The following is a 26,005-nucleotide window of genomic DNA, read 5'->3' as shown; positions in this document are numbered from 1 at the left end:
CACAGAAAACCAATGTAGTTAATTACATTCATCTCACATACGTACAGAGACTAGCTCCTACCTAATTAGTTTAACTGGAAACCAGCAGTGCTTGGGGTCCTGAGTGCCATGATTAAGAACTTCTGACATAATGAATAAACAAGGGGCTATGGCTTCTGTCGCAAGGAAACTTGTCTGCCATTTCCTTCCTCAATGGTATCATTAATAACTGCCAAGCTCTGGATCCTAATTGCAAGCTGGGCCGGTGGCCCAATGGGAGCCGTCGACGTTGAGGCATGCTGTTGAGTAAACACATGCAAGCTTTACAAGAATTAGTGCCTGGAAATTTACAAGGCTCTGGATATCCTGTCTGGATGTGCATGTTTTACCCACGTTTACTACTCACAGAGATTTTCCCATGAAACAAAACATCTTCCATTGAGCTTGTGCTGTTTTAATTAGCCTCTCCATTTACTTAAACATCTTGTTTGGCAGGTCCCAAAGTGTTTTTCATTGTGTCACTGTGTCATAAGATGTTAATACTTGCCTTTTCAGTTCCCTTTAACCAGAGGCTACACCCAATCCTGTAAACAGACAGATAGATAGTATTATTATATACTACAATGACAAAAGTCTGGTTAAAAGTGTTGGGGCCATTACTTTGCTTCATTTTCATATGATTTTATTCCCATTCACCATAAAGTAGAGTAAAACATAAAACTGGGGGGTCTCTTTGGGTTGAACTGGGCTGTTCAGTGCATTCACCACCGTCAGCACTTTCACAGCTTTTGGGTTGGCAACTTGTTCGAAGCTACACTTTTATTCCACTCATAATGTTAACCTATAAGGTTTTAGACTTGATGCCATAGCCCACTGGCAGCTCTGCCGGCACGAATACCGAGCTTTCATTTTAACCTCTCAAGTGTGATACTGCAAATATTTATGTTTTTTCACTCCATCTCCCTGGAAACACATTTGAAAGTCTCCCTAACCGGATTTTGTTGGATTGATTGAATTACTTCAGCGTGTAGCAGTGAACTTTTCCATGGCAGGACGCGGAGGTGGCAAATACTCCTCTGCACCCTCAGACTTTTGAGTAATACCTACACTACACACGTTCATGAAGACATTAATGTCATTTTTAACCATTGCGATTTTTTTAAAAAAATAAATAAAAAATGTCTGGTTCGTTATTAAACCAAAAACATAACGAAAATGCAGAAGTTAATGGGCAATAAGATCAAAGACAGGTAGTTTTAAGTGAGTGGTTCAGCTTTCCGGGATGTCAACACCTATCTGCCCCTTTAATATCAATGAAACGCATAATAATAAAACGTAGCACGAGTGTTGTAAATGCCTGAGGGAGGGCTGCAGTGGAACATACCAACAATGAAAGTGCGGGGGTGTTAGTTGTAAATGAAATTTCGCTTTCACTGCGTGTAAAGACAAATTGTAGAGTTATGTTGTTTTCAACTAATAGATATAGCTTTGTGATTCAAGTGTATTATAAAAATATACAACTGCTCTCACATAGGTTTGCTAGCCGGTCAGTTTTCTCCCGGTCCCCCCCTCTTGTTGATCTGCTTTGCGTGAACGCGGATATTGTTACAATCAATGCTGAAGGCTGAAGGCAGCAGCGAGCTCTCAGCTGCTCGCAGTCCTGCTCTGTCCTGTGCAGGGGCCGCTGAACTGGCGGCCGCAACTGCGAGAAACTTTTTTTTTCATTATTTTTCATTTGTTTGCATTCCTTTTGTTGAAGATGACCTGACTTCGAAAGAGACTCTGCTGGCCAGGTAGTAGGACATTTGTTAAGATTTGTCATCGCTATAAATGCTTATTCTCTCACTGCTCTGTAGTTTGTTCATGCTTCCCCTGGGACTGAAACATTGTAAAGTTACTTTGTGGCACAAGTCAGAAAACATACATGTCTTGTTTTATGCTGAGTTGCTTATAATAGTATCAGGCTCTGATATCTTCAACCCAGATTAGGAACAAACAAATGACTATTTGTGGCATTGTTTGTGGATGCCACACTGTTAATTCCATATTTGAATGAATCAGTTGTTATGGAGTTTACAACTAAGCCTCAGCATCTGAATGTGAGAAAATACGCTCGATTAGCCTGCTTTAAGGGTTTATAGGGGGTACAGGCAGTTACCAAGACCTTTGATGCAGCAAACTCCCCTTCATCCGTCAGCCAAGGTAATGAAGCCGTAGGTGTAGAGGCAGTGTGGTTACTTTGCAGCATACATTGACACACAACACCTCACCACAACCTGTGCTGTGAGAACAGATTGAGAGAGTGCTTTGACTCATAATGCTTGGTTGCATATCTCTCGCCCAATCTTCGCCACACGCGCAGTTTTTTTTGTGTTCCCTCTTCTTCAGAAAGTGATCTGTAAGTTGCTTATTATTGCATTCATCAGAGGGTTTGGGCTTTTTTAGGCTGTGTAACTATTAACCACTTTGTTCTTCCTCAATTTGGTGTTTGTTTGTGTCATTTTTAGAAATAAAATATCTGCTGACATACAGACGATGCACAGCAAGCTCATTTTGCAACTACTTTACTGTCTTTTTAGGTAAAAAATCGAAGCCAAGATGCACCAAATATAGGGCACACTGGCCGCAAAGCGCTAAACTGCTTATTTGTCAGTATTGTTTCTTTTCTATTGTGGGTTAGGAGGTACGTGTTGGTGGTTATGTTTTGCCCTTTTTAATATTGCACGACAGATGGTTGATCTCTGTGGACACCATAAACACAGTACCACGAAGAACTGGTTTGGTACCAGGGTGCCCTAATTGAAAATACCTGCAAATGTTTCTTGATGCCACCATCGCAGCAGTTGTCCTTGACTCTCAGGAATGGCTGGCTCATTTGCTCAGCTAAACAGGAAATGTCACTAGAAAGTCCCCAGAATCCTGCTCAGAATGAGCAAGTGTAGTTGAAGTTCAGGTTTGGAAGTGAAACAAATTTTTTATTTTTTTCACATGTCAGCTCCAGTGTCTTATTACAAAGGGGATGTTGATAGTGGTGCCTCGCAAATACTGGCTGGGGAACCTGCTCTGAGAATTTCTTATCTGCCTTTTCAGTTTGGAGAAGATTATGATGACTACACTTTGCTTTCATTTCCAAAATAAACTACTGCTGGTATGTCACAGCTTGGTGCTAGCAAGCATTTTAGACCTATCAAATTCTGTGAACCTGCAAATGTGATGTTTGCTGTTGCAGGTGGTTTTATCTGACCAGAGCTTTTTTTAAGTGCTCTATATGGGTGTCACTACCTGAGTTTATGTGCAGAAAACAAATATGACAAAGCTATATATATAATTTATTTAATAAACTAAAGAGAACTTCTTCTTGCTTCTTGAGTTCAATGCAATCTAGACATACAAGGGCATCTTGAGTAAGAACACTGCAGATTTAGCACAATTATCTTTAAATCCGGCTATATCTGCTTTTAAAGTAAAAAGTCTGAACAAGCATTTGCTCAAAAGTTGGCTGATACTCAGCTGAATATCGGACAAAGGAGGAAGAAGCAAATTTTATCGTGTTTTGTGGCAGTCACTTGTTGCTTTTAGCCCCTTTCATGAAGCACAACTTGATGTACTGCAATTGTGCTGGACAACAGCTCTGGCATTGTTAGACTATAGGCTTGTTTTGGACATAAGACAGACATAATTTATGGAGGCAATTAAGGCCGGTGGGTTTTTAAAGGGGATCGCTCTGCACTCCAGTGTGTGCTTAAGACGCGCACATTTGCAATGTCTTTGTGTCGCAGGCGAAAGGCCTATTAGAGCTCCATTCTGTCAGTGGGCAGCTGTGTGCCTGTGTGCTGAGCAAGCCACTGGTCCATTCTCCGTCTGTGTGTACAACTCTCGCTCTGTCCACACACTGACGCACATGCTGCCACTTTCGCCCCTCTCGGTTTCTTTCTTTTTGCCTCTCCGTACATTTCAGTCTTACTTTTTGGTCATTTTTTCGCTGTTATTTGTCTTTGTGTTCCACTTATACTGTGGCTCTCTCACTCTCCCTTGTCCTCTGCCCTGAGGCATTATGCAAAGCTACCAGAAAAGAATTGTTAGCCATGCCTGTCTGTGCCTCCATGGTACTCTCTATTCATTTCAGAAGCTTCCCTTTCTTCTCTGTGACCTGCAGTCATAACTGCCACTGCTTCAGACCGACTGAAACGCATACCACTTGGTTTCAAGTGGTTAAAAACAAAAGCCATATTTCACTGTCAGTATATATGTTTCACCGCTACTATTCCTCGTTTTGGATATTCCTTCCTCATTAACATGATAGATTTGTAAGTCTGGCGTCTCGTCGCCCACAGAGCCAAAGACCTGCAGCTGAAAAGAAAAGAAAAGAGGCATTCTCACATACACCAGAGAAGCACTCCCCCAACCCCCCAAGACAGGCACCAGACTCTACTTAGAGATGAAAAGCATTCTGGGATGCAATAGGAATGCTCCCATCAACGCACGCAGTGTTTCTGTGTGTTAATGTTGAAGAATCATCTTCAGTTAAAAAAAGTAGAAGTTGTATCCGATGTTGCTTTTTGACTCTCAAATGAGGGACAGCATACCCTCTGGGCTTTTGAGTTTTTTAGTTTGTTTGCATATCCATTGTCTGATGGGTTTTGTATGCTGTATCTCTGTGTGTGTGTGTGTGTGTGTGTGTACGTGTGAATATGTTCCTGTGGAAGCCCCCATAGTCCAGGTAATATTTAGTCTTTTATTTCCTTGTGTCCTCTTAACAGTGCTGTTATGAATGGCAGCCGATGGCATTCTTCTGTTTATTTTCCTCAGCTGCCTTGGATTGACTTTCCCTCAAAATGCCGTCAGCCGTCACATAGCTCCTGTGTGAATCATGCAGCGGGGAATTGTCTTTTCTCTAGATCCAGTTTAGTGAAACCATCTCCCAACTGCATCCCTTGAAAAAAGAGAACTGAAAGCTTTTGTTTGGCTCAGACAGACTAATTTAATGTATTTTTAGAACCTGATTTCCACAGTTGTGACAAAACTTAAGCACCCAGCTTCCCCTCCAAGGTATAGGACTCATATAGACCCGACACTTCATGTGTTACATCTTCCAAAAGTAGCAAGCATAGGCTTGAGAACCGAGCCAGTGTGACCTGAGAGTCATGCTTGCGCAAAAGAGGGCTTATTTTCACAGAGACATGTGTCATAACTCCCATCTGCAGGCGTCTGCAATATTGGCTCGTGGTATTTGGGTTTGTCTGCATGTTTTACATACACATTTTACATACACCTGCATGTAGCAACAGCGTGACACGTAGCGAGATTTGCAACCAATTAGCTTACTGACAACAGATAAGATTATGCACTGTAGAGAGTCTAGAAGTAAATTTAGGATGCTGTAGATGGACATCTAACTACAGCATTGCAATAACGAAACTTTAAGACAATCTTTGATCTGTGAGGTAAAATGTTTACTCCTGTTAATGACTGACAGTGTGGCTTTCTTGTTATCCAGAATATGGACACAGTAAGGGGAGAACACTTCATTCCAGCCACAGTTTGTCTTTCAGCAACTATTAGATTGAAACACATTCTCCCTAAAATGTGAATTGATATGATTTGGTGAAATTAAGCAATTCCTGTGAAACATGTCTTTATACATGTTAGAAACCGCAAAAACAATTAGTCATTAGTGCTAAAAAAACATACTAACAACTTCTGAGCAACACTCTTCCTTCCTGCGCAGCTCGGCGGAATAGAAAGCTACGGAAATATTTTTTTATTTTACACTAATTCTTGCATCATAATGTAGTCTTTAGGCAGCGCTTCAGCAAAAACACGCAAAAAAGGCACACTTTTAGTTGGATCTAAATCTTGTCTGCTGCACACTAGGCTGAGCGGTCAGAGGGACCATATGGTGAGCTGAGCCCCGTCATGAATGAATGAATGGGCCCATGGAATGCTGCTCATTGCTTTCTTTCTACCACCCATACACATCCACACACCTGCTCAATGTGAACATGGCGTTATGTAACAGCATACATTTTACTATACTGGTTGATTGGTGGTGACAATCTGTATAACATCACTTGCTTACACAATGTAGGAGTGGTTCCCCCGTATTTGAGTCCCTTAACAATCCTTGCAATTGCAAGGGATTGCTAGCAGCACTGGAGGTTCCCATGTAATGTATCCCTGATGGATTAGGGCTCTGGTTAGTGTGCAGAGAACAGAACAGGCACTCATGGATAATGGAAGAAACCACAGGCAGAAGGGGAAAGATTCAAAGGGGGGGAAGTGTAATTAGTGGGGTACCTGATGTATGGAGAGTCGTGGCATGCAGGGGTTACTCCAGGGGGCAAGAGGCCCCATACCTTCCTCTACTCAAACTCAAACACCTGATCCTACGCCTGTCAAGCTTCTTAAGATTTTTGTTAACTAAGTCCTGGTCTGAGACATAAAGGTCAACCCTGAATAAATTTCAGCCTGCATAAATAGAAAAACTGTGCTGCGTTTGCAAGTTGCAAAGTAAATTGGCCTTGCTCAATACTCCAGGTTCCTCTAACAAACACACACACTGATAAAGAAATGATGAGCTGTCCAGATATTATTCTTTATAAGGTGGATGACGTTGGCCTCTCTCAGATCACCAGTTGTCACTGTTGTCCTCTGTTTTGTGTTTGGTTGCCATGGCTACCCATTAACATCCTAGAAACTCTCTACTACTTAGCAACTGTTTTATGAAGTAAGTTGGAGAGAAACTGGCCTTTGGAAATATCAGTAAAAGGAGTTGATTTGGTATTACATGCTGCACATTATGAGCCTAGTACAGTAGGAGTAAGCCAACTGACTTTCATTGTGATGCAGATTGATGTGAAAATGTGTCAGGGTGTGATATATAGTGTTCTGTGTTATTCCTTTTTTTTGTAAATAGGAGTGGTCAACAAAGCATGTGTGTCGATGTGTTAACTTGGTGTCACAATGCTTTGTGGATATCGCTTGGTTCTTTCTCTTTTTGTGCTTTTGGTAATGAAGGCAGCACGTTCCACACCCAATTCAGCAGCAGCATGTGACCACAAGGGAAGTGGAACCTATACACTGCGAAGGGAAGTGCGATTTCATACACTAGTGTGTCTTAATGCCAACTAAGCAGTGAGAAGAACGCCAGTATTAACTGGACTTGCAAGTTGGCTCATAAGAAAAGCAATTTTCAAGAAATTCTTTCAGTTATGATTTTATTTCCTTATTGTACAGACAGCTGCTCCTTTTTAAAAATAAAAGCTCACCAATTTGCTCATTACGCTGGAACTTTAAGTGCTGTCAGCATGTATGCAGGCATTCAACATTCAAAGAGGCCAGAACTTGACCACTGACAATGCGTAAAGTTTGACTGAAGGGGCACCTCATTGTTGACGTACTTCTGAAGATCTACTGGTGTCATGGTGCGCTGTTTCTCGCTAGTCTTCCTTTGCCAGTGGGTACTAGGGTGATGGCCAAAGGATTCAGTGGTATGTCTTGACCTCCCTAGGACCATTTTTACAACTCCGACCGCATTATCTGAAAGCGGGGTGGCTGTGTGTTCACCCTGAATTAACAATCAACGCCGCAGACTTCGACAAAAGAATGGCTCTTACTTTTATTCACACCCAAGCACAAGAAAATATAAGAAAGATCTTTTTGATGATTTTATTTTATTCCCCGTGGCTGTCTTCATAAAACGAATGTCAACATCCAGTTTCTTCCACCGTTAAATACTCGCAGTGCCAGTCTGATTACAAAAAAAACAAACAAACAGGAAAACTTGAATTGAACCATATCAAAATAAGAATCTTGTATTTCCTGCAGTTTCACCCATGTAGTATTTATTTATTTCTTTTTTGTCTGGTCCTCATCATTTGGCTTCTTTCAGCTGCAGCCACCGATCAAAGTCTTGACACCAGACGCACTCCGCACAAGTATGCAGTAACCAGAGCCAATTAGTGATGGACACCAAACACCCCGTCACAGAACTTTAGGGGGGCCCAAATAGGCTTCTATTCATCTGCCTGTACAAATCACTGCCTGGGCAAAGAGCCACATTATCTTAGCTGCCCTTTCTTGTGCCCTCCTGAGTCATTGACTATTGTGAGCCAAGAGCTGCTGTCTGCACCCCAGCATACACAAGAAGCCTGACTGGAAGCACCATTATAAACCACTGTGGAGGTCAGATTTTAGTGTCACAAACGGAGTTATTTTGCAGGCCCAAATAATGTCATAGTTGCCATATAGTGTCAAAGCTTTCCTTCATTTTAACTGAAATACGACTGACTGAGATGCGATTTGACAAAACATTGACATGACATTCCCTCTTGCCTGATCATGCGTGATCGCAAGTTGGGTGCACAATAGAGCTTGTGACGACATAAGTCTGATTTAGTTCTGCACTCTAATCCATGCTGTTGATTTTAAAACTGGAAAAACATAGCGGCTGTCCGGAGAGTGTCCTTTCTTAAAGTCTCATGGGAGAATTTTCCCATCCAGCTGTAATATCGTGCATAATTTGATGCCTACCATGCATTTCGTTGTGTTGAACGTGTGAATGCTGAGACAAATACTTAGTTACGTCATTGTTAGTCTGAGTATAAACTTGAAGTCCTGCAAACTGTTCTCCTCTGGGATTTTTGACAGCAAGTCAAACAATAAAGGCTTTTCAGACAGTGAGATATAGCCAACGTGGAGACTGCCTTTGAGCACTGATAATCTGATATGATCAGCAAAGGCTCCACACAAGCGCGCTACAGTTTTCTGTCCATTAAGCTCTGGTTTCCCCATCATGAGAAGTCGGTTCATTAAGTAAGCATGGCTCCAGGGTTGAATTCACACTCGGCCTGCCCTCTCCCATGACCCCACTTGCCAGTCACCACACACGCACACACACACAAGTGGAGGTTAGCATAAACAGTCACGCACATACACACATGCAAGCACGCTCTTATTCAAACTGCTGAGGTGCCGTTTCAGCCCTGATGCAACATGTCACACTTCCTAACCGCATTAGTCCAGCAGCACCACTGTAACAACCTTCACACATGACCTTTATGCTCCTCAAGACCCTTTCTTGATTAGCGCACGCCAACACACAAACTCTGTTGCATTGCCCCACCCATTACTCAGTGTCAGTTCTAATCAGCAAAGTAATCTGCAAAACTGATCACGGAGAACATTCCCTTCTCCTCTAACTCCCACCACCAGCACCAGTTTCTTTTGCCTGTGGAGGCCCAGTTGTGCTCCACTGACTCTCTGGGATAAATGGAGATAATGGGAGTCATATGCTTGCAGTTGGTTTTGGGGCAGGCCTACATGAAACATTTATAGTCTTCATGTAGTCATGGGGTTGGAGAAGAGGGACGGGACAGAGATGACTTTGTGAAATAACAAGACATGACTAGACTGGTATAAAATTGTTTTATAAAAGTGTGAACAACCCCCCCATATCTATTTTTGTCCCTCTTGCAAGGTCTTATCCCACAAAACTCCCTGAATGCCCGGTGCACACTCGCATCCGTCTCTCTAAAGCATGTAATGTAAGTGCAATGGCCCTTACTTAACATGAAACCACATGTTACACGGGTTGCACACAGTAGGCCTGGAAGATCCATTAGCCTCATGTGTTGCTCCACAGTCGAGAGCTGTCATTAGCCAGCAGTTGATTGGGGGATCGGAACCGTGCTGGTGCTCTCTAATTGGACACTGTCAGTATGTTTGGCGGTTGGTTAATGAAGGAGAGAAGCTCAAGCCCACAGTCCTTGCAGAACTGAACCTGCCCATCATTTACCAAAATCTTTCCCATGCATTAAGCAATATCAGGATAAAGCAGACATGGCCGGGCAGGCATATGGAACTTCTGCGCTACATATAACTCCCTCCACAGGTTTTTATGCATTTTGTTTACCACAGCAGCTACTGTTTGTTCTCTCCTGCGGGCACAGGCAGTCGATGAGCCGACCACAGCTCCCTATATGTGCTCCTTTTTCTGTTCATGTTCCCAAGCCACATCTGTAGTCACGTGACGTGAGTGATGCCTTTTCCTGGATTAGCTGAACTTTGCTTTCTGTTACGGCACGTTTAGATTCCCATATGTTCAGCGCATTATGTTGACACGTCAAATGTTCCATTATCAACAGGGATAAGGACGCAATTTATCACAGGCCAGCATGTTTTGTTAACAAAGGCAGTGGCTTTATAGGCGTGTAGCTATATGGATAACTGAGCGGTTACTTTGAGCGTCAAGGTGTTAATGGTTGAATTGGAAAACACAAGTCTGCCCTCTTTTTATTATTATGATTGTTTTTATGTAGTTTTAGCTTGTGAAAAACTATCCTTCTGAGAATCGTTGCTGTAGGCCAGGGGTCATCTTTGGCTAGGAACAAGTTTTAACAACAGGCTTCATTATGTGTGTTATTCCTTTAAATTAGCTTAAAATAAAATTGATATATAAAGCAGTTTGTTTTAAGATTGTGCATATTATTTTAGTTTTCCACTTAGTAAGTGTAGGTACTTTGTGTTTATCCACATTAGGCAAGCAAATGATTCACACACATGAATATGTCCTGCATCCCACTACGAGACTAGACACGTAAGGGATAAACAGTGGCCTGCGTCTGTTATGGTGGAATGAAACAATGCCAGCTCTGTTTGCTTGAATAGTGTCATCACTATTAACTATCTGTTGGACCACCTCCTGTTTGCATTTGTGAGAAAAATGTTTTCATCACTTGTGGCATATAAAAATATCTCAAATAATGTACAAAATCTCACCTACAGATCATGATTGGCTTCAAAAAAAGATGTGGTGTCACAATATGATTCACAAATCAACCCTTTTAAACCTTGATTTGACAGGAGAACAGAGCAAGCTCTCTACCTTAAGGAGACGGTGAATTTCAAACTCACAGTGACGCTCGAACAGCCGTAACAAAAACAGAAATGGCCCGCCGGTCACAATTTGCCTACCACTGCTTATGATCAGACCTGAGCTATGTTTAGGCCCATCTCTTTTCCCTCGTCCGCCAGCCAGCCAGCGTGACGCTTTCAGTAATGAAATGAGTATTTATGTTGTTTGTTCTCTTTCTATCAACACAGGGATCGGCTGAAGGCTGAGAGACTGCTGCTCTTCAGATGGGAGGTCATCAAATGCTTGTCCGTTTTGCCCAAACGCCCTACCTGCCCTCTGCCCTCATGTAAGATGGTCGCCCGTGGCCCTTTTCTGCACCTGAACAGACCGGAGCAGAGCTGCTTGTTACCATGGTGATCATTTTCTCGAAAACACTGGAAAAGAAGAAGGGTGTCAATGATGTAAGGTCCAAGAACATCGAGAGACGGCTGGTGAGAAACGCTTCTGTCTTAAGAGAGTTTCACACGAAACAAACCGGTTGTTAGCTATTGTTTCAGGTTGTCATGCATGCTCACTTGCACAATGCAAACAAGCATGTTAGACCGTGACCCAGTTGCCTGTTCACGGCGTTAGATTGTAATTTAGCTGTTGGTAGCTTATTAATGACACAAGGAAGTGAAGGCTAAGCATTTTCATTTTAACATGTTGTGTATTTAACTTTTGTGCTACCCTTATTATTATTATTACCTCAGAGGTCCAGTAAAGATGTTTATCAGTGAAATTATTTTAAATGAACAGGTAAATAATATTTGGAGGGCATTATTTTCATTTATTACAGAAAATAATATATAGTGTTTCAATTTTTGCTCCATGACAGCCAATCATTCTAAAACACATAAAAAATTAAGCGCAGAAACGTTTTAAAAAGAAATAAAGGTAAGGTTTGGTGACCTTTCCAAAACAAAATGTAGTGCTCCTTCAACATTTCATTTAACCCCATCCCCCTACATGTACCAACAAGCGTCTTTAAATGGAATGAAGCAGTGTGGTAGGGTGCTGCATTTTTGGGAGGTCACTGCTGAGAACTATTTCACTTTTTTTTCTTTTCTTTTTTTTTTTTTTTTTTTTTTTACCTTCACATTGGTTTCACTTCTGAAAATAAGGCAAGGGTTATTTACATTTTTATTTTTATCTCCATTCAGACTTCACAGAAGATTAGCTTTCACTCTTCCCGCTGTTATCTGCCTCTGTAAAATCTACACCATCAAATCGGGCTGCACCAGAAACGTTCTTCAACACAGATTAACTTCAAGATGTCTTCTGGGCTGGTTGTTTCTTGCATGTTGGCCCGCCATGTTTGGGTTCCCTCTGCTGCAGACTTAAATCAGCCTGTATAGAAAGGCATCTGGACTGACATCATTAGTTATCTTTTCACTCCTATTTACTGTCATGGGTTAACCATGTTTAACACCTCAGGTCTGAGTGTACCAATGCTGTCATTTATTGTCTGCTGCAACACAATAGCTTTTATTTTGGAATCTATGCCTTGTCTCTTAGAAAAAATTTTTTTGTTGTTGTGGTAATAACCTCAAGGTGAGTCAGAGCAATGTATCATGGCTTTTTTCTTTCCGTCCTTTGTGAAGACAGCCACCACCCTGTCGCAAGAAGTGAGCATAGGTGTCTGATTAAAAGATAGGCATGTGGAGACAAAACTGTTTTATATGCCGCAAATTACCTTTGGTCCTTATTTAAAAACAAAACAGAGTAAAACAGGCGTGGTGTGAATTTAGTTAATAACTTCATGCAGCTCTGCTTTTGAAATGAGCTAGTTGTCTTACACGTAGAGTACGTGTTTTTTTTGCTGAGCTGGGTTTAAGCACACCATTGAGTTTGAGGCAGGTGGCACGTAGTGGAATTATCTGAACTTGAACACTGAAGACATCTTCTTGCCTCTGGAAGTGATGAAAAACAGTAAAGCCAAATGATAAAAATTTAGCTGAAAGATGCTGGTAAAGCTCCATAGAGGGTCAGAGGTGGTAAACTTGATGCCACAAAGACATAAGGAATGCTATATGCGTTTTAGTCATGATAGTAGTAGGCAGCCTCTTCAGGGAATGTGCCACACTTGGAAAGATGCAGTGGCCTGTTCATAGTACAAGGACCTCCAGGATGAACCACTTTTTGGTTTATTTTGTATGCTGCTGACTGACTGACTGCTTGCATGTCCTCCACAGCGTGAGCTCCACACTATGAGCAGAGGGACCACCCTCTTCTCCTGTGCAACAGTGGGTGAGTCATCTCCATCATCTCTCCTTATGTCTTTTGCTCGGTGTTGATCATCAACTCTGAGTGATGTGGGATACTTTCTTATAACATCATTTCACAGACTTAACAGAATGATGGATTGCCCCTTTAATTTCTTGATAAGTTGAACCATCGAGATCAGCGACCCCAACTATAACTGTCTTGTTGTTTATCCCCTCCGTCTCTCACTTCTCCCTTTCTCCGTCTGTCACTCATCACCCTCTCACGATCAGGGTGCACCTGCCTCCACACAACGTTGCGCAGGGCTCTCATGGGAGTGTACTGTAATTGAATATGCTGTTGCCTATGTCAACAATTTCCCTACGGCTCTCTTACTGCAGTAATTATCCCCTGTGTGAAGAGACATGCCATTGTAAATTCAAGGCGCACTATCGCTAACTATCCCCTTTTCTTTGTGAGAAATACACGGTGACGTCACAGGGAGAAGTGCGACATACTTTCTCTGCTGTTAATCCTGGCATTAACATTGCCTAGCGCGCCTTGTTAGCTCAACCAGCACTTAGTCACTTGCGTTCAAAAGGCTGGCCTTTTGAAGTTCATCCCTTTCTCCCTTTGTCAAGTTGTTTTCCTGACATTCTTGTCAGGTCGTCACTGTAGCCCCCGTACATTGTTTGTCCGCCCAAAACAGTGATTTCCGTCCACCAGTCAGTGAGAGAGCATGCCAAAATTAGAGGCAAGCTTCCCCAAGGATGGGATTTGGATCAGCAAAGGGCCCTTTTTTTTTTTTTTGCCAAAAGCTTCAATGGATTCACAATTTAACCACTTGTCTCCGTATCTTAAGCCACCGTGGCATCTTACTGTAGGTGTAATATGTCCCTCGACTGTCTGATAAACCCACTTGTGCTGATGGTGAGATAGCAATCAAGTCACACTGCTTTCTCAACCATATCCTGCTAACCACTTGAGTAATAGGGGCGACTTGCCAGCTGTTTCACTGGATGATTGTTATCGTAATGTGTAGTTTGTGTTTTTGGATTCTGCATTCTTGCAGGTCATTCTTGCAGGAATGTCGCTTGTTTGTCTGCGAGATAACTCAAAAACAGAGTCCATAACATTCAGTAGACTTGTTAGGACGGAGGAACAGTCAGATTTGAGTGGCAGTAATGGCAATCATAGAAAACGTCTGTTTCTGTAATGGTACGACACCACTACAAGACACTGCTTAGGTTTACCTGCATGCTGTTTATGTGAAAAATAATCAGACATAACACACAGCGATCTTGATCTTGATCTTGATCCGTTAACATACACAGTACGTTGGAAGGATCACTACCAAGTTCATCTTAAAAGCAGCTTACCTTTACATGCTAATAAAACATGGCTGTTTCTAAATCCACTGAGAGCTGAATTCTAAAATGGTTAAATACCACTACACTTGTTTTTGTCATACTACCAGTTTTGTTTTGTATTTGTTTTTCAGTTACACATGAGCAGCACTGGTTTGAACAGTTTAACTGAACTGTTACTTCCTCCAGGCACAACCCTGTCATTCATCTTAAGACAAACAACTGATAACATTTTTTTCAGTGCGCCACAGCGCATGATTTTCTGTTGGTTTTTATGCTTATCTGTGTATTTCTTACAGCTTACATTTAAAGCAACTCTTCATTCTTGCCCTCAGTCTATTTTTGCGTTTCATTGCTTTTCTTTAAGCTAGAATCCATTCTGCTCTTTTTGACATTGTGCAAGTTTTATGTATTATTACTTGTTCTACAAATAGCTGCCCTTTGTGAGCACTTCTGTCAAGGTCAATAAGTGTGAGCTTGTGTGTTTTTAACTATTGCAGAGGCAGAAAGGTGGCTGGACATGGGGAGAAGCTGTGCCATACAGCAGAGAGGTCCATGTCAGACTGGTGCCAGTCTGGGGAGCCTGTGGGATGTGATGCCTGAGTCGGGGAGCCGGCCCTGGGCCAAGGAACCAGGCAGCGCCACAGCAATCACCAGTCTGATAAGAGACCTCAGTCTCTGCAACAGCAACATGACCAGCACCCACACCGCATCCACCACCGCACACTACACCACTACAGCTACCAGCCAAGCTCCTACAGCGCCCCCAAGCAAACGTCAGTGCCGCTCACTGTCGTTCTCTGACGAATTCAGTGGGTCGCGCTCTTCTTGGAGGCCCCAAGGCTCCCGAGTGTGGACAACAGTGGAGAAGCGAAGGTGCCACAGTGGAGGAAGTGTCAGAGGAGGAGGAGGAGGAGGAGGAGGAGGAGGAGGCCATTATCCCGCCATGCAGCGTAGCTCCAGCTTCAGTTTTCCCTCACGCTCCAGCGTCCCCTCAGATGGAGCCCTGGACCTGCCGTTTTTCAACCAGCGACTGCCTCTCCACCCGCAGTTCACTGCCACTCCAGTCTCCCCTACCTCTCCTTCCTCACATCATCACCACTCCCACAGTCATCTCTTCCTCAGGCCTCTCTCCCTTTCCCACGAGCAAATTAGCCTGCCAGAGCTCCAGAGGGAAGAGGCATCAGAGACCAGCTCTCCAGACTCCACCCCAGAGTTAGGGAGGCGAGCTGGCCAGAGAGCTGCAGGAAACAGGTGTCTCTCTCGGAGCAGGTCCCAGCCCTGCGTGCTAAACGACAAAAAAATTGGTATGAAGCGTAGGAGACCGGAAGATGTTCAGGAGCAGCGTCCCTCCCTGGACCTGGCAAAGATGACTCAGGTTAGCTAACACATGTTGACATGCACAGACAAGTATGCACGCACTGACATTAATTTGCATACAAGAAACTTGACTTATTTTTCCTTTCACTTTTTTTTCTGGTTAAGCACAACTCGGCATCAGCTTTTATCGGATCTTGCTTTAATTCCTTAAAATGTCTCCTATTGAATTTAGTTAAATCTTCAACCAAATGTATTTACCACCCACAAATACCTTTTTTGTTCTAAGACCAAAGGAAAGTTCAAGAGATCCTCAAACATAATTAGGTTTCTCTCCCTCTGAGTCTGATCAGGGACTGGATTAAATCAAGCTGAATTAAGTTTTCTGGGTTGTCAGTCCAAGGCTTCAGTCCTAAGTGATCTCAGACGTTCGTGGAGTGGTGCTCACTAAAGAAGCATTCCTCATGTTCGGTCACGCTTCCTAGCGCTGCGCTCTAGCAGGCCCGGCTCCGGTTTATCATTTCATTAACTCTGTTGGGTAAACAGGCCATCCAAAGGTTGAACTTCTCACCGTTCATGTGCTTCCGCTCTGTAACTCGTACCCATCTTTCATTGGCTGAACTGCTTCATCCGTGCTTGTCATCTGTGTCTACTCTCAAGAGGTTTAGAAAACCAAAAGGTGATTAATTGTGGGGATATTTGGATGCACCGGACTCTGGACTGCTTTCCCCATGTCAAGAGTTTTGTTTGTTCTTTTGTAAGGTCAGAGGAAGTAATGGAACAGCCAGAAAGTATAAATGACCCCTGGGCAAACCCAAACCCAAAATAGGACCATAGAAGTATTTTAATGGCCTGGACTGTTTTGGATGTGCTGTGATGCTTTCACTGAACCCAGAAACATACCAATTTTATTCTAGTATCAAATTCAGCTTGTTATTCGTTTTGAAATTCTGTATAGAAGCTGTAGCACTAACGGCAGCCGCTAATACCAAAGCCAACCGCAGATCAGATCATAAACCGTATCCGATTTACATTTGCCTTCCTGCATGTATCGCTCGTAAGATACCCCTAAAGTCTTCCATCATTAAACATCCTGTCAGGGGAATATTGTCCTCTTCCTGTTCTCTTATTAGAAAATAGCATCCCCCTATCCTCCCTTCCTCTTCCAAAAAAGTCACCCTGAGGACTTAGCCAGGGCTGGATCAACAGGGCTCGGGTAATGGAGCCTAGCAGGCATGTTTCCTCTAGTCATGCCAGCTGCTAAGAGAGGAAAATCAAGCACACTGATTACATGCATACACACATAGAGTCACTTTAATGTTACCTCTACTTGCCATTACCTGAAGATCAACTTTTAGGGAATATTCTGCTCTCAGAGGTTAACAGGCCGTTGCTTTTCAGATAACTTTTTCCTTCTTTCTTAGTCGACTTGTGTGTGTACTCGGCATTGTTGAAAGGAGTCAGGTTGTGCAGGTTAGATGGGTGATTTCAGGTCTTCTGTAACCATGTTTGCTTTGTCACCCTCATGCAACACACAGAGTATAATTTACAACAGATTTGCCTTCATGCAAGAGACTTCTTTTTGTCAATAACCACTCCAGGTCAAGTGCTGCGTCTTGGAATCTAAACAAGGGCGGCTGTTAATATGTCAAACTAAATGCAATGAACAGAAAGTCCTGGAAGCAACCGCTGAAGATTTGCATAGGTGTTACAGGTTACCACAGCAGTTTGTCTCAGTGAGAGTTGCGGGAAAGGGAAAGGCTGTACCTGGCAAACCGTGTGGAAAAGGAAGCGATAATGTGGAAACGCAGGGCTCTGTTACAACCTGTGTCTGTTCTGGAGCAGACAGAGCATAAGAATTAATGTCAGGGGCAGGGATTAGATGAGGTTTGTTGTTGACTCTGTTGGGAATTTGTTATTCTTTTATTAGAAATCCTCCCAGTTCTTCTCAAGAAGTGGGTGTTACTACAACATTCCCAAGTTGAAAAGCTGTCCGACGTGGCCCTGCCTTAGATATATTGTTTAATTACTTCTTCTTTCATCTAAACACACTTGGTTATTTTTATAGTTCAGGTAAAGAAAAACAAAAGTAGATGCTTTGGCATTTGACTGCCAAGCAACATTTATGTGTTGTACAGACGTTTGTTTCTTGGTTAATTTACTGGGTAATAAAAGTGGAAGGTGTGCCGGAGTTTCAAGGGGGTGGAGGATTGTGACGGTCAACACATAACAGGTCCCCTGTGTGTGTTGTCAGTGGAACATGTTGTAATTTGGCCTCTAGATTCCTTCACCACGTCAATGAAGGCGGGTGTGAATTCTGTGGATGCATGTCATGCTAATCAGCTATAACACCGACTACCACGGGGATTTACGTGTGGCCACCCCCAAAATTCCTCAAATATCCTCGCTGTCAGCCGTGCACATCCGTTCGCTTCTCTGTCCGCTGGTTTGTTTTTATCTCTGGCTGCCCTTCCATCTTGGCCCGTCGTTGTTTTTTCCTCGGAACAGTGGGTGTAGCGCGCTGTCAGACGGGGAATGTTATCTCCTGATTCTAGGTCACTTGCTGAATGATTGTTGACGCAGCTCACACTTTTCTTTTCAGGAAGGCGGCCCATGTTACATCACGTTGGTCAGCTGATAACTTCAGTTGTGCATTTGGGAAAACAATTACCAGCTATCTTTGGCTAAGCCGCGTTCGTGGCGGAGGCGGTAAAAGGGGGCGTGTTGAGCAGATGCTTTTGCGGATGCCTGTGCATTCAGGAGAGAAACAGCAGAGTGAAGAAAAGGGGTATTATTTCTGCAGGACCTGGCAGACCAACTCCTCACTCCTCTCTATTAATATCTTCTCGCTGGCCCAAGTTCGAGCTCCTCTCCTCTTCCCCTCCTCTCCCCATCTCACTCCATTCCTGGGATGGCAGGCATGGTGATCATAGCTGAGTGTCAAGGCCCACAGGCTTGTGGGAACACCTAGGTGGGCGTCTTGAGGTGCCGCGCAGCACTGTGCATTTTGGCATGTTATGACTCGTCCCAAATGTGCATTGTGAAGCATCACCAAACACTAGTGTGCAGTCCTACATGCATACCCTCGACGGTCTTTCAACATCTGCCAACATATTTATCTTTTTATCTACTACTTCCAGGCATTTGCACGTATCTGCCATGCACTCTGCCTTCTGCGAAGCAGATTCCAGACAACAGCAAAGACATTCCCACACAGACAGAAACAAAGATAATTGAGATGGAGGTGTGCCAGTATGTTGTTACTGTCAGGGATGAGTTAAATTCTCCTGTCATTGCTTGCACCTTTGCCCCCTCTTTTGTTTTACACTTGTTTGCTGTCGGAGGCCTCTTTGCTCCAGAGCATTGTGACACTAGATGTTTTTCTGACCTCATTTTAGCACAGAGCTAATCCACTCATACCCATATTCAGGTTTTTTTTTCCATAGAGCGCTTAGTAAGGTACAAGTACCTCTCGATACACGTGTTATTCTTCGCGTGTGCTCGGTTTTAGTCAGGTTCACAGCAGGACCTTTGCCATAGCAGTTAGCAGGGTGATGTTTGATGTTTGTCCTAATTATCAGGAGGATATTTGCCCAACCCCTTGGCATGTGCTTGTGCTTCTCCCACAGTTCAGATAAATCTCCTGCTGTAGATAAGTTATTTTCAGATAACAGTGGATGTGGTGTTGATCAAGCTTTGAAATCGTGCATAAAGTATGATAGTTGTATGAAATGTGTTACTTTATCTGATGCTGGTGAGCACACTTTAAAAACTGAAAAAGCAGATAGAGGATACAGTGGATAGAATACAGTTATTATCATTAAGTTATATCCTACTGCATTTTCATGCAGTGTAGTTGCATTGTGACCTTTGTGTTTTTTAGTTTGATTGTTACGAGCAGTGTCCACTTTTTCCACTCAAGAGTGGTGCACAGGGGTGTTCCCCATTTTATTTATTTGATAGGGACAATGCTCATTAATCAACAAACAAGTTACTTGCTGTAAACAAGCCAGAGTTAGCTACAAGTGCTAGTTTCCATCTGTTGTCCCTAGCCAGATCTTAACAGGCTCCCTAAAATGCAAAAATCAATAAGTAAGAATACAGTATAAATACAGAAAGAAAAAAGAAAAGAAAAAGGCAATAAAAGAAAAGTATATTCATGGACTCAAGTATTTGTAGTATGGTTACACTTGTAATTTTCCCTGATCCAGGTTTTAAGCTGTTTTTTAAAAATGGAAAGACTATTACACTCCCTTAACTGATGCAGAGGATAACAAGCAGGTGGGTCCTGCTCTAGGTGTCTTCCCTGCCAGCATCGTCTTAGTGGTCTAGGGTCTCAGGGTTCTGTAAATCATTTTGAGACAGTTTGGATTGTCATAATATAATATAAATAAAACTGATTTGAACGTTCATTCACAAGTTAAGTTCACTATGTTGGATCAATTAGCATGTATATGTCGGCCTTTTGTCATAACTGTGCAAGATTAAGTCATGAAACTTCACGGGTGAGATCAAAATGCATGCAACACGAATCCACCTACACTGAGTACATGTTCACAGGTGTCGTGCGGCTAGGGTGGTCTCAAGTTGTCTTTTTCTGTCTTCTCTATTAAAACAATCATCTCAGATGACAGTTTGGATGCATCTTAAATAGAGTCGGCCTTCTTGTTTTACATGTGCGGTGGTTTTCTCGCCTGTAGTGGTCAATGGTGTCTGACCTGTACTCTCTAAGTAGACTTGCTAAATAAACTCTTACTGAAAAACTCAAAGGGGGACTGCAGTTTTCTTGTTACGAGGAGCACTGCAGACCATGTGAGAATGGAGTTATACTGTCTTTTGTGACTTAAAAATGTAACCCTGAGTAAGAAGTGGGCAGCTAGAAGGCTGGCATCATGCTAAATAATGGACCAAATGTTTTTGGTCAATAGTAAAGACCAGAAATACAAGAAGATATCTCTGATTATGTTGCTTTTTTTTCCTTTTTTTTTTTCTTTAAATTACGTGTATTTCTAAACATCCAGAGTCTCCCCTCTCAAAGTTGTCCATATATGATTCTTGGCAATGGCAGTGCGTTATGTGAGACATGACAGCGTTAGTGTAAAGAGCCCACGTGTGTGGTAATAGTGATTTGTGTGTGTGCCTGGATGTATTTCATCTGGCAAAGCTGGGTACACAGCAGAAATCTGACCCTGCTCCCCCAACCTACCACCACACCCACCCAAATCCCCGTCAGCCTCAGTAGATTTTATAGAAAGCATATTGTGGAGAAGCTCTCCTCCTCCTTTTTTCTCTTGCTTTCGTCTCCTCCTCTGCTGTGATAATTAGTAGTGGGGGTAATACCGGGGGTTGAACAGAGAGAGAGAGAAAGAGAAGAGCTCTGAAATCCCCTTTTCCACTTCGGTGGGGTAACTGTAGTAAATACCCCCCTCTCCTCACACGATCACCTCAAGCATTTGCAGATGATATATCGTGCGTTTGGGCCGCGTACATGTTAAGTTAATCCAGCGAAGCTTTAACTGAGACGGCCCAAATCTTTATAGTTTTCTTTTGGGCCATGCTAAATCAGGGCAGGGAAAAAGTGAGCCTACTAAAATGTGACTTGAGAGAAGGGAGACTCCCAGCTCATTGTGACTGGGAAAGCAATGTCTCAACACATGCTAGGGAACATTAGAGGTGTCTATCATGTAAGCTGAGGCTTTATAGAGAAAACCTCATCTCTATTCACCTCCATGCCTCCAACATCTGCTGCTGGGGGCACTCCAGAGATCATTAACCCCTTCGCTGCTCTGCACGGCTGCCTTTCTTTGTTGCTGGGAGGAATTCGTGGTGGAAAGAAAGCATGAAAGCAAACTGGGAGACAACTTCTTAGTGAATTAAATATATTAAAGGTCAAGTTTTAAGAGTAGGAAATGCACACAATTGTTCACATTCAGAGTCTCCCTGACACTCCCTGGAGTGCACTACAAAACATCCTAACAACTGGGAATAACAATGGCTCAAATAAGAAATGTTCTTTACCATACAGGGTTGGGTTAGGTATGCGTTACAAAGTGGCTTCCAGTGAGAAATGGGCCGAGAGCAAAGTTTGACACAAGATATCGTTTGTGGTTTGCAACTCAACTCAGTGTTTTTCTCAAGCGAGCAGAAGGTTAGGAGTTCTGTGTAAGTTCTTCTTGTGTGTGTACTTGTGTGCTTGCGTGTTTACATGTTCACATGCCGTCGATGAAAGGGAAGGCCAGCCTTTGGCCGCACAAACTGAAACCCAATCTCAAACTGACATTCTGGAAAACCCTGAGTTCGAATTCCGCCTGACAAACTCTTCAACTTTTATAGGCTCATTAGAGCGAAGCCAGGATGTGAACATGCGCTAAGATGCACAAACCAACATTTATTTTTTTCCTCCTCTTTCTCCTTTCTGTTCAGAAACTTCAGACCTTTCAGAGCTTAAGCTGCCCTGGATTCTCTGCCACAGAGTGCTGCCAGTCGAGCCCGCCTCTGCCCTCCTTTGAGACCACCAGCCAGCGAGATTCATTCACCGCTGTGTCGGAGCTGGGACTAGAGTCACGGCAGGAAGTGAGAGGAGATGACGAGGAAGAGGATTCGTCCTATGAAGAGCTGGATAGCGACTCTGCTTGTAGCATGGACTCACGGCCTGGGTCTCCCGAAGGCATTGTGGACGGTAAACGGGCCCTCTGGAAGGGTGATTGCGGGACACAGAGGGACATTTTCCAGCTGGGCGGAGAGCTGGATCTTGACCAGATTGAAAGAAACTGAACATTTTATTGGAAATCAAAAAAAAAAAAAAAAAAGACTGCTTCTGAACTGTTGTGGAAAGTATAGCGGATGTACGAAGAGGGGACTATTAAGATGGGCTTTAAGAAAGATAATGGTCAATTTTGAAAGGGAAAGATAGCGGAAGGACGAGGAAAGGGATAAAGACGATAAAGATTGAGTACGTTGTTAGCGGCAGGCTTCTTAATGACACATTTGCCTTGAACATTCTTACTGTTTGCATCAAAAAGCAGTGACCTAGATGTTTGTATTTTTTATTGGGTTTTCAGCTTAACTCAGGAGTGGGAAAGTGAGGGTTAGTCTTAAGAAAACCTCCCAGCCCCCACTCTTTTCGACCTGATGATCTTCCCAAAGTCCGCTAACCTTAGGTTTATAGTACTGTAGCAGTAGCTGGGCTCTCCTGTATTTAGCTCAAGTTTATTTTTCAAAGAAAGCGGAGTGAAACAGGGAGGCGCAAACAGCAGGAAGAAGTATCTTCTCAGAGACTTGCCCTTGACCTTCCCCTCCCATCTTTTGTGCACACACATGAAAACTGATTTGTTTTGCTGAATGTAGGCTCAATAAGCTTTATGAGGAGCTCAGAAAATGAAAAGTGCCTTCTTTTGGATGCTTACTCTGTCTGTCCTCTTCAAGAAACTTGCCTCAATCAAAGACACCTTTTCTGACCTATTTTGTAGTTTCTTAATATGCAAACTGTATATCTGAATCAAACACTGAATCTCGAGTTTTCAGTTCTAACATCAATGTATATTTTTCTAAGCAACTGTTTTTTATGAGCTGTTTGTGAAGGAGCAAGAATACGAGGCCTTTCTTCTAACAGAATGGACATGAAATAAATTTATCACATGCACTCGTACGTCTGGTTTAATTTCAGCTTAGCACTGCGGGTTTGCTGCTTTAAGCGAGCTTTCTTTGGTAAGACTGATTTCACTTTGAAAGAAATCTAAATAAGCAGCGAAGTTTCCAGATACTCTTTAGAAGCTGTACCCACTCCCCCGCAGTCACTTCCTGCTTAGAAACTTTTTATTGAAGCTCACTCAGCCTGACTTCACTTTGAATATTCATAGATGCATATTTGATGTTCTTTGTTAACCGAGCAACTCATTTGCTGTTTACTCCCCACAGTAGCAACCTAAAATGTTCACAAGGTACATTATGCTCATGTGTTGCCCACGAGCCCCTAAACAAAATGAGGAAGTCTAGACATGGAATATTACTGACCGGTAACCCTGCAGTGACCAGAGGAGGTGATGTCAGGAGAAAATGTCTCGGGACCTGCGAGGCAGACGGACAGACACGTTGACCGGGCAAGGCTCCTCCCTGGGACTTCCTGTCCTCTCTCTAATGTCTGTCCAAGCTGCTGATACAAACTCAAAGCACCTGCTGCCTTTGTAAGACATACCTTTATAGGTGTCTCACTCTTAAAACCCCATTAGCCTTATGTCATTGTTATTATTGGCCACCAGGGAGGCCGATTGCTGAAATAAAGAGATAGGGCAGATGTTTTTCCAACACAGGGAGGAAAGAACTGGCTGCAAAACAGTGTTTATGTTCAAAACAGGATGTTACAGCCACTTGCAGCTTTTCCTTAGATCATGGCCTTGAAGGAAGGTGAACTCCGACATCTCAGCTCTTAGGTGTTGGCTTACACAAACACACGCCAAAACACGTACAACACACACACACACACTCATTCAAAGACCCTGAAATAGATAGTGAGTGGGCTCTGCCTGCATTCACAGAAAACCTGTCACCTGGCCTGGAAAACTGTATTAACTGTCTCGTTTCTGTTCAGTCCCAGTGGGTCTTTAGATATTGCCAGAATAACAACAAGCTGATAAGAAGAATGACGGAAGGATCAAATTTAGAGGCATATGAAAGGTTCACACCACACCTCTGCAACGTGTCAGAAAAGACTGGTAAACTCCCATCGCTATCAACAGTAGTCTGGATATTTGTTACTCCCGAAGGTCAGTAAACCACACACACTTACGCACGCATACATTTCCTCTCTGGCAGGAAGTGGCAGAAGCAGAGAGAGAGTTAATATCTGAGGTAAAAGCGCTATAAATAGGAAGCATTGTAGTTGAGGCTGGCAAATGTAGACATTGGGAGAGAGGGAGACAGGAAAGGCCACGTTAGACACATTTACAGCGTCCTGGACTGTTTGGCCTCGATTACATGTGAGAAAACACTGGCTGCATTCTCAGAAAAAACAAAAAAAAAAAACAATATAGTGCTTTGCTCTGTCAGCAGAATTACTTGAACTTTCTTTTGAGAACTTCAGAGGAGGCCAGAATAATGACATCAGTTTTTCATCTGCCTCTTGATGTAGAATCTGGTGTTTGTGTGTCCAGCTGGGGTGAGGATCAGACTTGCGTCTTAGCTTTAGAAGAATGCCTCTGATGCATTTGATACCTTTGAGTCTCCTCTGGTTGTATATGTGTTTGAGATTTGCTCTTTTCTTTTTTGTTCAGTGAAAAATAACAACAGACCAATGGAAAATCGATCAAATAAAGTGGCAAAAAACTAAATTAAGCACATGATGACACTACCAACCAAGTATTAGTACCAATACTAGATTCAGTATAGTCATCTATTGTACATTAAATCTTATTGAAAATGGGACACATGCTGCTGTGCTTACTATCATTGAAACATTTTTGTTCTAGCATACATGTGAATTAGCAGAGAATGTCAGGAAGAAATGCATAATGTTAAGAGACCACAAATAACCAGGTAGTAATAAATGTAATTAGCTCTGGCGTTCATGAATCACTACATGTGGCCCTCGAGGCATCAGCTCCTCCCTGCCCAGGATGACACAAAAATTCTCAGGGCTAAGTTTGGTAAAGGTACATTTTGTGCTTGAGGTTGGGCAAATTGATCTTCGTGTCCAGAACAGCTGCGTTTTTCTGTGTCTACATGTGTGCTTGTGAGCGCGCACATGCGTTGGCGGACACTTAGTCGGACAGGTGGCCTGTAGTGTCACATGTCACTGATTGACGAGTTCTCCTCACAGAGGTGACAGGGTGCAACCCAACCCTTTGTCACCATGGTTCCCATGAATGCTGGGCCCTCCCCTCCACCTCGGCATCCCAGTGTGATTTACATCTTCATAATACCCCATAATGACTGGTTTTGTTATGTGACTACCACCCAAGAATACCTGGAAATCCCTGTAGTACAGGCTTTGCTTTTTTTTTTTTTTTTTTTTTTGCATAATTCTGGCTTTAAGGGTGGATGCACTTTGCACCTCAGATGTGCTGGAGAAGGAATACTCACGCAAAGAGTTATTCTTGCAGGAATTAGACCTCTTAGAAATCCTGAAATCATATGAAATCACACAACGAATTTCAGTTACCTTTATAGGATAAAAAATGATCCAAAAACAATTACAGTGAAAATGAATACGCTTGTATAATAGAGAAAATAAAGTTTGATTTGTCTT

General features: G+C 42.9%; 1 protein-coding gene across 1 annotated transcript; it reads left to right on the top strand.

Annotated features, from left to right (window-relative positions):
• Positions 1 to 1,604: 1,604 nt before the first annotated feature.
• LOC311500742 (protein FAM53B-like) lies at positions 1,605 to 23,628 on the top strand. The gene is made up of 5 exons (XM_084562321.1): positions 1,605 to 1,772; positions 11,083 to 11,325; positions 13,069 to 13,123; positions 14,946 to 15,823; positions 22,186 to 23,628. Exons 2-5 carry the CDS (start codon positions 11,245 to 11,247, stop codon positions 22,534 to 22,536), a joined length of 1,365 nt encoding a protein of 454 aa, XP_084418447.1. The 5' UTR covers positions 1,605 to 1,772; positions 11,083 to 11,244; the 3' UTR covers positions 22,537 to 23,628.
• Positions 23,629 to 26,005: the final 2,377 nt, after the last annotated feature.

This window comes from Chelon labrosus, assembly GCF_963514085.1.
Source record: "Chelon labrosus genome assembly, chromosome: 15".
NCBI classification, from domain to species: Eukaryota; Metazoa; Chordata; class Actinopteri; order Mugiliformes; family Mugilidae; genus Chelon; species Chelon labrosus.
The sequence above is the reverse complement of the archived record's forward strand: the minus strand, read 5'-3'. Positions and strand labels throughout refer to the sequence as shown.

Coding starts and splice junctions, on each gene's coding strand:
- LOC311500742 (XM_084562321.1), top strand. CDS start 11,245: ATGGTGATCATTTTCTCGAAAACACTGGAAAAGAAGAAGGGTGTCAAT. Junction 13,124..14,945: donor CTTCTCCTGTGCAACAGTGG/GTGAGTCATCTC, acceptor TAACTATTGCAG/AGGCAGAAAGGTGGCTGGAC. Junction 15,824..22,185: donor ACCTGGCAAAGATGACTCAG/GTTAGCTAACAC, acceptor CTTTCTGTTCAG/AAACTTCAGACCTTTCAGAG.